Source organism: Natator depressus, chromosome 26 (genome assembly GCF_965152275.1).
Source record: "Natator depressus isolate rNatDep1 chromosome 26, rNatDep2.hap1, whole genome shotgun sequence".
Classification (NCBI taxonomy): Eukaryota; Metazoa; Chordata; order Testudines; family Cheloniidae; genus Natator; species Natator depressus.
In genome coordinates this window covers 16,006,578-16,018,824 of record NC_134259.1, presented here as the reverse complement: position 1 = coordinate 16,018,824, position 12,247 = coordinate 16,006,578, and the positions used below count along the sequence as shown (strand labels likewise).

Below are 12,247 nucleotides of genomic sequence, written 5' to 3'. Positions count from 1 at the left end.
GAGACACACTAGAAGGAACCAAAAGTAACAGTTCATGTCTTGGTTAGTGACACCGCTGCCCAGGGTAACTACAGAACTGTCCCCAGCAGAGTGTGACATCTGTCCCTCCCGAGCTGCCCCTGCACCTGAAGCCAGCTCAAGGCTTTTGGTCTTATCCTCCCAAGCCAGGTCCTGCCTCCAGCAGAGCTGGCCGCTCCACCCACCACCCTCCCGCAGAATTCTTCCAGGGCAATGCAGCTTCAGGGGAGCCCCGGGGGGGGGGGAGGGGGGAGGGCTGTGTCAGTGGAGGGCTACTGTCTGCGGGACCAGCTACCCAAGGAGCCAGAAGGTGCCTAACCCTCCCACTGAAGCTTCCGAGGGAATGACCTCTTCCGATGACCTCCGGGGCATGTAAATGGCTGGACGTGCCTCTGAGATCCTACAGGGTGTGAGAAATCCTAGAGGAGGGAAAGAAACTCCCCACCTAGGGGCAGAAGTGCGCAGCACTGCTGGGATTTTGATAGGCTTTCTCTCAGGGCTGCAATATCAGTCCTTCTGTTACTGTCTGCCTGGCTTTTTGGCTGCTTCTGCCTCTTCTCTCAGAGGCACATGCTCCCACCAAACACTGCCAAGCAAAACTTCCTTCACCCACATAGCTCTGAGTCCTCAGCAGACCCATGTGTGCCTTTGTTTTGGGCCACGTTTGGGGTGAAGACTGCTATTATCTCATAATGGAGTCGCACTGTCTTGTACACCTATCATAACTGAAGGATAGCAGCTAGACTCCCCCCCCCCCCAGCTTTTATCCTCATGACACCTCTGTGTGGCAGGGCAGAGCTGTACAGATGGGAAACTGATACTCAGTGGTATGAACTCAGTGGGAGTGGGGCATCCAATACCTTTGAGGATCTGGGCCTAACTGACCTACCTGAAGTCACACAGGGCAGATTAGGAACCTGAACGCTAGCTCCCTAACCATTGGGAAATCCTTCCTCTCAAACTAAGTGCCATGATCTTATGTTCTCCCCCAAGTTTTATGCCCTCTATGTCTCCTTTGGTTATTTCTCCATCCTCACTGGTATTCGCAACCCTGCCCCATCTAGCCAATGCAATTAATGAACGTTCTCTCCACTCTCTTCCAGCTCATTAAAGAAGAGAAGAAATAAAACCAGGTAGGACGCAGATTCCCGCAGCACCTAACTAAACACCTCCACTCTAACTCAGCACTGTATGGGTCGACCTTTTCATCATGGGCCCCCAGCTGAATTTTCAATCCCCATTTAACAGAATCCATGCGTAAGAATGCAGACAACACATGGTGTCAGTCCATTGTGAAATTCTTCCCAGCCAGGAGTTGTTTGACTGTTCTATTATTTTTAAGCACTTCCATGGCCTATTTCTCATCACTCCTCCGGAAGCTTCTATTATTTCACAAGGGTCAGAAGTTAATTAATAAACAACATTGATAATTAGCACTAAGTCATCGCCAGGATCCTTTTTCTTAGTGGTACCACGTTCGCTTTTATCCCAAGCTCCCGCTACCTTCCTTTTCTAAAATAATCCTCAGGCCGTTGTTTTGCTCTGGCAATTGCCCAGAGATTCATTGATTTATATGTTCCGAGTGTGCCTGCCTCTATTTTGTAAGTTCTTCCTGTCTGTCTACTTTCATTTGTTGACATCGGATTTAAGAGTTCAGGGTCTCATTGTTAAGTTCACCTCTGGACCTTGGTTATTAAAGGATTTGCTTTCTCTCTATGCCGATGGAATTTCAAAATTCCCTCTTGCTCTAGTTAGCCTTTTGGGTGCCATCTTTACTTTGCCCTGCCTGGCACCATGGTGGCATTTACACCCGTGCCCAAGTCAGACTCCGCCCCACCGTGCAACAGTCTAGTTGCTGCTCAGTGCTGGGAGAAGCAGGCCCGGTATGTTTTCCTTACAAACCTTAGCCAAGAGAATATGTGCACTTAGTAGCCTCTGCACTTCAGGCTGGGTTCTTTTGTCAGCTCCAAGCAGCCCCTCCCTGATTCTTCTTTGTGTACTTCTCTCTCTCCAGAATTATTGCGCCATACCATGTGTTCCCCCACTGGCAGATGTTAATATTCCTTCCTGCTACACCTCTCTCACTAGCTTCCTTGTCCTGCTGCTGTCAGGGATCTCGGGTCAGCCCGATTCAGATGCTTCGTGAGCTCCCAAAGGCCACGGTGCTACTTTGGATTAAGAGTCAAGGATTGAAATATAAAGGGGAAAGAGCAGTGGGGGGTCATCTCCCAGGCTGGGAAGGGAGGGGTAGCCAAGCACTGGCACCAGCGCCATGAGTGTGCCCAGCCTCTGCAGAACCAAGCAAAATGCCATGAAAATTGATGCTCCTACCCCTGACACAAAAAACCCACAAACCCACATTGCTATCCCAGCCCTGGGCTTCCCTCCCTGCCCCAGCTCTTCTGGTCCTGACCTGCAGCCCTCCGCTATCCCAGCCCTGGGCTCCCCCTGCACACACAGCTTTGCTGGAGCCCCTGAATCCCAACCCACTGTGCTCTGCTATCCTAGCCCTGGGCTCTCCCACCCCAGGTCTGCCAGTGCCCCTTAATCCTGACCCGCAGCCCCCTGCTAACCCAGCCCTGCATTCATCTCTCCACAGTTCTGCCAATCCCGCTGCATCCCAATGTGCAGCCATTCTAGCCCTAGGCCTTGGCTGAACAGAAATGGATGATTACACCAGCTCCCTGGCGTTTGTGGGAAGTTCAGAAACGTCCCTGTGGGGATGACAGCCAGAAAACAGACACATTTCCTCTGAGCAAGGCCACTGCTCAGACCCCTTCACCTGCAGGCCCTCAGCTCCCCAGGCACTGCCCACAGCCCTGCCTCTCGTCAGCCAGGTGTCCACTTCTCCTGTCTTTGGGTGTAAGATGATTCCTGGGCTTTGCCACCCTGGGCCTCTGGCTGCTTTGCCAATGCTCTGCCACCATGTAGTAGCCTTGAGGATGGAATAATTGACACTGGAGCAGTGCAGGTAGCTGCTGGGTCCCTCCTTGTCCCACTCATCTAATACACTGCCTTTGTCAAAAGTGTCTGTCCCTGCTGCTTGGGACTGGGTGGCCAAACTCCATTCCTGGCCTGGAAACCTGGCTCCAGCCAGTTTGAGAGCAGAGGGGGCTGCCTAGCTGGCGAGGGCTGGGGGTGAACCCTAGTTCTGATGAGGCAAACATGGCCCTAAACCAGGGGGTGCCCAGGTATCCCCCGTCAGGGGTCTGGTCACATTTCCCTGGGGGAGGCTGAGGGGGCACACGAAGCTAATGGGAACCCTGCCATCTCTGCCGACACCAGGGCATGAGCCAGGGGCCATTCCAGTCGAAGCAAGAGGCTGGGGCTGCAACACACTCAGAGCCGCTGTGAATGGAGCCCCAAGGGGACCCCTCACACACACTGGTGCTGGCACCCTTAGGGAAGTGCCGCCAGGCAGGAGCACAGGCCTGCTGGGGGCCAGGAGACCCCCCATTGCACAGCAGGGAGACAAGAGGCTGACACAAAATGGGGGGTAAGGGGAGCAGTCAGCAGTTTGCAGGCTCAGGCCTCCCTGAGGCACCCACCTAGGACGAAATCCTAGTGTGTTCAGCCAGCCGGGCCCCGAGGTGAGCTAAGGTGCTGGCTGGGAGCAGCACCCAGCAGAGCCCTCTCTTCCCAGGGGCAAAGACTGTATGTGCATTGCTGCCCCCCCTTGGGGATGTACAGGGGTGGAGGGTTGGGTTCACACAGGGATACCATCCACTCACAGCCCTGACAGGTGCCAACCTCATCACTGCTTGGGTGGGAGGCCAAGGGAGAGGAGGGGGTTGCTGACCCCAGCGCAGTAGTAGGGGCCCTGTGCTGCAGGGAGCGGGGTGGGAGCTCAGCAGGGGGCGCTCTCCCCATAGCCCCTGCTGACCCCAATGCCCCAGTGCAGTGGTGGGGTGCTGTGCCTCTAAGCCCTAGGACTGACCACAGCAGCAGGCTGTGGCACTGGGGGATGCTGCCCTGGAATAGCAGAGGGGCAGCCCTGCTCCGGGTCAGGCGCTGGGAAAGGGAAAGGTCCCTGAGATTTCTGGGCCCAGGGGAAGGAGCCACACGCTGAACCCCCGCCCCCCAAATTACCACCAAAGGCAGGGCAGGGCTTGCTGCCTGACATACCCCACTCCCAGGCCACCCCCAATACTGACATGGGGCAAGGCTGTGGCACACCAGGGACACCTAGAGGATGCAGTTTGCATGACTGGTGCCCCCTGGGTGTAACCCAGGCCCAGCGGGGGCAGTAGGGGGCTTTGCTAGAACTAGCCCTGGGGCTGCATCGCTGCTGCCCGACCCCTAGAGCCAGGCCTCCCCAGGGAAAAGAGGCCAATCACTGCCCCTAGCACAGGGCAATTCCTGGGCCGGGGAGCGCACGGCTGCTCTAACGGGCGCTAGGCTCGGCCCAAGGGACCCTCATGGTTGGACCCCCATCCTGGGCCAAGGGGGGTATTAGCCAAGGTGGGACCCTGGCCCTCTCCCAGGGAGGCTAGATCGTGGAAGCTGGGAGCAAGGAGTGCAGGACCTGAGCTGCCCCCAGGAAGAAGGCAGAGGCAGGACCTGGGCAAGCAGGGGCCACACCCCCTCTGGCTGAGTAGTGAGCCCAGGGGCACTGTACAGACCTGGAGCCAGAGGATGAACCAGAAGTGCACAGGCCTGGCCCATGGGTACTGTCAGGGCCATTTGATGGGGCCCAGATGGGTGAAGGGCCCAGCAGCAGGCACCATGAGGAATGAGAGGAGGGGCCTCAGCTTTTATTGGGGAAACCAGAGACAAGCTCAGCGCTTAGCTCTTTTTTCTTTAAAACCAAAATAAGTCAGTCTGAGAGCATGTGGGGGGAGGGAGGTGGCAAAGCAATGCCCAGGGGCAACATGGCTTTGCATCGCTGTACGTGGCCTGGCTCTGGCCCAGCGAGATCAGAGCAGCCTTCGCCCTTAAGAGGCGTTGCATGTTCCATATGAGCAATAAACCAGGACGGGGCTGCAGCCTAGGCCCTGGGCACTTGGCGCAGAAGGCAAAGCAGTTGGGCTCCTGTGGAAATGAGGGAAAAGCTGCTGCGATCCACGAAGGGAAGGGGGATGTTCTCCACACAGGGACAAGTGAGCAGCATGCACAGAGCAGTCCAAAGAGCTGAGGGGAGAGACCTGACTGACAAGGGGCAGCGATGGGTGCTGGACGGCCCAGGAAGGGATGGTTCCCCAGGGCTGGGCTTCAGGAGGAGTTGTCTCAAGAGCACTATCCTGCTAACCAGGCTGGGCTCAGAGCTGAGTGAAAGCCCTGGAGGGTGTAAGCCCCACCCAAGCAGCACAGTTGGCCGTGCTGGGAGAGTGAATGGGCTCCCCAGATAGGGGCTTGGAGAGGGCAGGTGCTGGGAGCTAGGGAAGGTACCAGGCTAGGAGCTCTGCTCACATGGAGGACAGAGAGGTGCTGGTGTCTCACCTAGAGCAGCTGGGAGCAGGGTGCATCTTGGGGAAATGACCCAAAGCCTCTTGGGCTGAGCAGCAGAGGAAGGGCCCTTGGTTCAGGGTGTTCCCCAACCCCAGCAGGTTTGATGTTAGCTGTTCAAGGAGAAGCAGAGAGCTGCACTCAGCTGCAGTGGGGCTGGGCCATGGGCTTGCACTGTCCCAGCCACAGCTGAGGCTGTCAGGCTCAGGGGCTGCCTGTACTGGGGATGAGAGGCTCCAGCAAAGAAGGCAGCGTGGCCTGGAGGGCAGCAGGCCCAAGACTACAGCCCAGGGCCAGCTGCTGGGTGCGGGCAATGTGGCTGGAACTTCCCATGGGGGGTGCGGAGAGAAGAGCTGGGGGGCAGAAAGGAAAGACTTGAAGGACTCTCCTATGCTGTAAGCAGAGCTCTGCAGAGGTCCATGCTAGCCCAACACTGGCTCTGCAGCCTTCCAGCACCCACAGCCCCCTTGCTGCAGTGTTTAGAAACAGACCCAGGCTCCATGCAACCCTGGAGATTAATGGTTGGTGGTAGGGAAGCCGTTTAAAGTCAAGTGGCCCCTTCCTCCTAGGGAGGGACAGGCCACAGTAGGGAGTGCCCTGAGGAATCTGCTGTCCCTTCTCAGAGGCGCTGTGCCACTAGCCCCAGGCTCCTCCCTTCACTGGAGCACAGCAGAGCGCACGCTGACATCCCTGTCCCTGCACTAGAGACGGCCCTGCCGGGCTCAGCCAAGCAGCAAGCACCCGGGATTCAGCCAAGGCCCAGTTACCCAGCGCACGGGGCTCTGAAAACCCAACACTGGGTTCCTTTGACAGCAGTTGCGGGATGGACCTGCATTGGGGGCATGAGGGATGTGCCCTACCCTGGGGTTTGTTAGCAAGGTGGCAGGGATCTGGGGTTACATAGCTGGGAGTGGGCTCAGTGGCAGATTAACACACAGGCCCACGAGACCATGTCCAAGGGTCCCCACCCAAACCATGCCGCTCATCCCCCCGCCCCCTCCCCAGGCCCTTTTTGGCAAAACTGGACATTTGTCAGGATGTCTGGCTCAGGGCTTAAAAAGGGGACTGGCCCAGCCAAAATGGGACATATACTCACTCTAGGCTGTGGTACGGCAGCCCAGGCTCCCTGGGCAGCTCTTAGGGAGCTGAGCTCCGGCCCTTCCAGCTTCCGGCCCATGTCCCTGGCCCCTAGGGCATACTGCCCAGGGCAGGTGGAGGGTCCAGGGCTTCCCACAGTGGCCAGGGCTCCCTGGGCAGCTCTTACCACGGCCCAGCTCTGGCTTTGGGATCCAAATGGTTTTTTGTGCCTAGAGCCCCACTAAATCTTAATCTGACTGAGTGGGCTGCAGTCCCAGGGGCCTGAGGCTATGACCCAAGCACAGCCGGCCAGGAGCGATTGAGGGAGTTAGCCAGAGAGGCTCTGATCTTTGGGGAGGAACCGCCACAGGCAGAAGGAAAAAGGAACGTTCTCCTCTTTATGGAGAGCCTAACTGCATCCCCTGCTGCGAGCAGCTTACCTCTGCTGGGGAGAGGCGTGCCTGCAATGTACCTCCTCCTGGCTCTGCCAACCCCACCTGCTCCCCTGAGCCTGATACAGGGCAGCGCAGCCCATCCCCTCTCTGTGGGGCTGCTAAGGACAGAAGCTAGCAAAGGCTGATCGCAGGGCCTCCTCAGCTGGCTGGCACTGGGGGCTTCTGGGGCAGTGTTGGGGTAGAGTTGGCCAGTTTATGGGAGCACAGAGACTGCATCCCCTCAGGGACAGAGCAATGGGGGGAACGGGGGGGAATACGGGAGTTAAAACCCAAGCGTCCTGCAGAGGGATTTTAGTGAAAGGCAACAATCCAGAGCGATGAACAAGGACTCCAGGCACGGGTGTTTAGTTTACAAGGTCTGTAGTTAAGGACGGAGACAGGAGGTGAGCAAGAGACAGACAGAATGTGCTGCAGCAGCCACGTGGGGTCTAGGAGAAGCCCTTGTAGGCATCCAGGTTGAAGGCAATGTCCAGGAAGCGCTGGAGCTCAGTCAGGTGGGTCTTCTTGTTGCCAGTGGCTGGTGCAGCAGCTGGGTCGCGGCCAGCGTACCTATGGCAAGGGAGGGAGAAGAAGCAGCTCAGATGAGGGCCAGTGCAGGGAAGGGGCGTTATGCTGGACTCAGGTCTGGGACGGCTACATACAGGCCTGGTCTAGCAACAGGAAAGCTGGATGGAAGAGAGAGAGGGCCAAGATCTAGCCACCTCGCCTAGAAAGAAATGCTGTATCATGTGCAGACCCCCACAGCCCAGTGCCCACCAACCAGGGACTAGCCCCGGCTGCCTGCAGCACCCCACCCCCGGTTGTTGGCCACAGCACAGACCCTGTATCAAGCCCTTGTCCCTCACTCAGTTACCGTCTTGCGGAGAGTGCCATGAGAGCAACATGCCCACCGAGACCAAGCGGATCTTTCCTCCTTATTAGGTTATACATGAGCCTATGTGAGTCTTACTGTTTTGCATGAATGCTGTGTGTGCCTCAGTTTCCCTGTATATTGCACCAATGCCTAGGTGGTGGGAATAAGGGTGTGTGACTTTTGCTGAGACCCTCGGGGGCAGGTGAGGAAGCTCCAGCTGCCTGCACGTAAAGTGATGGCTGATGCCTGAGACCCAGGAGGGGGAGGAGACCAGGTGACACTTTGTCCCGAAAGGGGGACAAAGACCAAGAAGAGGGGCAACAGGTGTGTCAGAGGTCAGGTCACTGGAAGCTGGGCAGTCTCCTGTTTGGGACTCGGATGGGGGGAGTCCAGGGCATCCGACCTGGGGTCCCCGCAAGATGGACTTGGCTGAAACTCATTGAAAATGTGGGACTCTTACTGAATGGGGGAGGCAACATAGTGATAGATGATGTGGAAAAAGCTGAAGTACTCAATGCTTTTTTTTGCCTTGGTCTTGACAGACCAGGGTAGCTCCCAGACTGCTGCACTGGGCAACACAGCATGGGGAGTAGGTGAGCCGCCCTCAGTGGTGGAAGAACAGGTTAAGGACTATTTAGAAAAGCTGGACATGCAGAAGTCCATGGGTCCAGATCTAATGCATCCAAGGGTGCAGAGGGAGTTGGCTGATGTTATTCAGAGCCACTGGTCATTATCTTTGAAAATTTGTGGTGACTGGACGATTGGAAAAAGGCAACTCTAGTGCCCATCTTTAAAAAAGGGAAAAAAGAGAACCTGGGGAACTACAGACCGGTCAGCCTCACTTCAGTCCCTGGCAAAATCATGGAGCAGGTCCCCAAGGAATCCAATTTGAAGCACTTGGAGGAGAGGAAGGAACAGTCAACATGGATTCACCAAGGGCAAGTCATGCCTGACCAACCTGATTGCCTTCTATGATGAGATAACTGGCTCTGTGGATATGGGGAAAGCAGTGGATGTGATACATCTTGACTTTAGCAAAGCTTTTGATATGGTCTCCCACAGTATTCTTGCCAACAAGTTAAAGAAGTATGGGTTGGATGAATGGACTATACAGTGGATAGACAGCTGGCTAGATTGTCGGGCTCAACAGGTTGTGATCAATGGCTCGATGTCTAGTTGGCAGCCGGTATCAAGTGACATGCCCCAGGGGTTGGTCCTGGGGCCGGTTTTGTTCAACATCTTTATTAAGGATCTGGATGATGGGATTAATTGCACCCTCAGCAAGTTCGCAGATGACACTAAACTGGGGGGAAGAGGTAGATACGATGGAGGGTAGGGATAGTGACCTAGACAAATTGGAGGATTGGGCCAAAAGAAATCTGATGAGGTTCAACAAGGACAAGTGCAGAGTTCTGCACTTAGGATGGAAGAATCCCATGCACCACTACAGGCTGGGGACCGACTGGCTAAGCAGCAGTTCTGCCGAAAAGGACCTGGGGATTACAGTGGATGAGAAGCTGGATATGAGTCAGCAGTGTCCCCTTGTTGCCAAGAAGGCCAATGGCATATTGGGCTGTATTAATGGGAGCATTACCAGCAGATTGAGAGAACTGATTGTTCCCCTCTATTCGGCACTGGTGAGGCCACACCTGGAGTATTGTGTCCAGTTTTGGTCCCCCCACTGCAGAAGGGATGTGGACAAATTGGAGAGAGTCCAGCGGAGAGCAACAAAAATGATTAGGAGGCTGGGGCACATGACTTACGAGGAGAGGCTGAGGGAATTGGGGTTATTTAGTCTGCAGAAGAGAAGAGTGAGGGGAGATTTGATAGCAGCCTTCAATTACCTGAAAGGGGGTTCCAAAGAGGATGGAGCTAGGCTGTTCTCAGTGGTAGCAGATGACAGAACAAGAAGCGATGGTCTCAAGTTGCAGTGGGGGAGGTCTAAGTTGGATTTTAGGGAACACTATTTCACTAGGAGGGTGGTGAAGCACTGGAATGGGTTCCCTGGGGAGGTGGTAGAAACTCCATCCTTCGAGGTTTTTAAGGCCTGGCTTGACAAAGCCTTGGCTGGGATGATTTAGTTGGTGTTGGTCCTGCTTTGAGCAGGGGGTTGCACTAGATGACCTCTTGAGGTCTCTTCCAACCCTAATATTCTATGATTCCTGTGCTAACAAGCTCTGTTCTATGGTGCGTTCCTATCAACTAATAAACTTGTGTTACATGCTGGCGGAGAGTCACAGCTGACTGTGGAGCAAGGGTGCAGGGCCCTCTGGCTTCCCCAGGGGTCCTGTCTAGGTGGTCCCACCAAGGGGAAGAATACAGTGTGTGAACAGGGATGCTGAAAGCTCCGAGGTCAGTCCCAGGAAGGCCATAGCCAAGGAGGCTTTTTGCTCTGGACAGCCTGAAGGGAGTTGCGCCACCCCAGAGTCCTGCCTGGCTTCATAAAAAGCAGTTCCAGAGCATCGGGCCTGTGACTCTGTCAAACCCATCCAAAAGACTCCACTCCCCAGCCCACACTACCTACCCCCAGTGCCTCTGTGAGATCTCCATCCCTACTTCCACGCGATATTGAAATCCACTAGGGAGCCAGTGGCCTGAGATATACCACCTGTAGCACCATGCCACACTGCTCACCCGTGGGGAGGTCCTGAGAACAGGACAAGGTGCGGCTACCTCCCATGGCACTAGCCCGTCACGGTGCAGAGGGAAGGCCCTTACCACACGGGTTTGGCACGGTCGATAGTCGTGCGGAGCCGGGGTTTCACGTAGTCGTAGTAGCCCTGGTTCTTGTGCTCCTCCTGGCACCAGGCCAGCTCGGCGTTGGGGTACTTCAGCGCTTCCCTCTGGAGGAGGTCAAAGGGGAACGGGGACAGCTGCAGGGGAATGGGGAGGGCTCAGTTCCACTGGGGCATGCAAGCAGCGGAGGCAGGGTGCAGGGAGCTGCAGCCACTGTTGGGCTGTGCAGTGGGCCATGCAGCCTCTGTGCTCACTGTTCAGCCTGTGCTGTCTCAGCAGCATCTCCCAATCCCACACGGACACACTTAGAGGCTCTGGGGTCGCCTGGGCTGAGCCTGAACAACCCTTCCAGGCCCAGGAGCTTGTACGGTGGGGTGCACGCTGGGCTGGCCAGCAACACTCCCACCACCAACAGGCTCTCCCCTGCAAATCTGTACAGATACCTCAGCTCTGCCCTCGCTGCCCACCCAGGGGTGCTGTGCAGCGTCTCCTGGGCTCAGACTGAAGAGACAGGATCGAGCTGGCCCCTCTGTCCGTCCCTTCTCAGGTGTGGTGATGTTGTATTTCTGCCTGCTCTCTGCCCTGAGGCTGTGCTGGGCCATTAAGCAGTGGGAGTGGGGCAAGGGACAGAGCGCTCTATGTCTAATCCACGATGTGTCTGCTGTGGCTCAAACTCCTCATGGCTCCTGGGGATGTGGAGTAAGCCCAGTGATGAGCCGAAGCAGGGTAGCAACGGGACTGGCCATTGGCCCCTGGCCTACGTGGAGCCCCCTGTGGTACAGACACGCTCACCTGCTCCACCCTGGTGATGGCCACGTCTGGCTCCATGTCCCGGGCCTTGCGCTCCCGGGTGAGCTCATAATACACTTTGCCAGTGCAGAAGAGCACCCTCTTGACGTTGTCGGGGTTCTGGGCTGCAGGGCCGCTCTCAGGGATTACGCGCAGGAAATTAGTGCCTGTAGCAGAGCACAGACAGCAGTCGGGGACACGCCTCAACATCCCAGGGGCCACACATGGTGGGAGGGGGAATGCTAGTGGGGGCCAGCTACAGGCCTGGACCCTGCGGGATTGGCTACGCCTGCAGAAGGACCAGGCTAGCTCAGAGATGGTTAAGGCCTAGAGACCCCACTGAGATCGGGGCTCCACTGAGCTGGGGGCTGTGCAGGGAGAGAGACAGGGGGAAAAAAACAGTCTGAAGCACACACCGTCCTGGTGCAGTTCTGGACTGTCAACAGGAGCCAGACTGTCAACAGGAGCCAGAATTCAGAGACCTGGGAGCAGGGCAGGGTGCTGTAAAGAGGAGAGAGACACTGCCCTCTTGTGGTATGAACCCTGTTCTGCATCTCTCCGGTTCACTTGCACCCTTGGACATTGGAAACACCCTTCATACCTGGCAACATATCATCAAAGCTGGAGCGGGCTTCAGGGTGGCGCAGCAGTGACTTTGGAGTGAAGATGATCAGCTGGAAGATCAAGGCAAGGCGATCAGAATGGGCTGGAAATAGCCTTTCTGGCACACAAGCTGCACATTGGAGACTGGATCATCACTACAAGAGCCAGAGCACAGACCCTCCCTCCACACCCCAGCCTCCGGTCAGGTGGTTCCCGCCCAGCCTCTGCCCAGCCCCCTAATTCAAGTGCCATTGATGAACTGTATGTTTAA

General features: G+C 56.3%; 1 protein-coding gene across 4 annotated transcripts in view; it reads right to left on the bottom strand.

Annotated features, from left to right (window-relative positions):
- Nucleotides 1-7,338: 7,338 nt before the first annotated feature.
- The window catches only part of OGDH (oxoglutarate dehydrogenase), a 129,186-nt gene continuing 124,277 nt past the window's right edge, over nt 7,339-12,247 (bottom strand). For all 4 annotated transcript variants that reach the window (XM_074940205.1, XM_074940207.1, XM_074940203.1 and 1 more), the window contains 4 exons: nt 11,975-12,047; nt 11,377-11,540; nt 10,567-10,721; nt 7,339-7,544 (listed from right to left, as the gene is read on the bottom strand). In XM_074940205.1, coding sequence (XP_074796306.1) covers nt 7,424-7,544; nt 10,567-10,721; nt 11,377-11,540; nt 11,975-12,047 — 513 coding nt within the window. In that variant the 3' untranslated portion in view covers nt 7,339-7,423. The remainder of the gene's footprint in view (nt 7,545-10,566; nt 10,722-11,376; nt 11,541-11,974; nt 12,048-12,247) is intronic.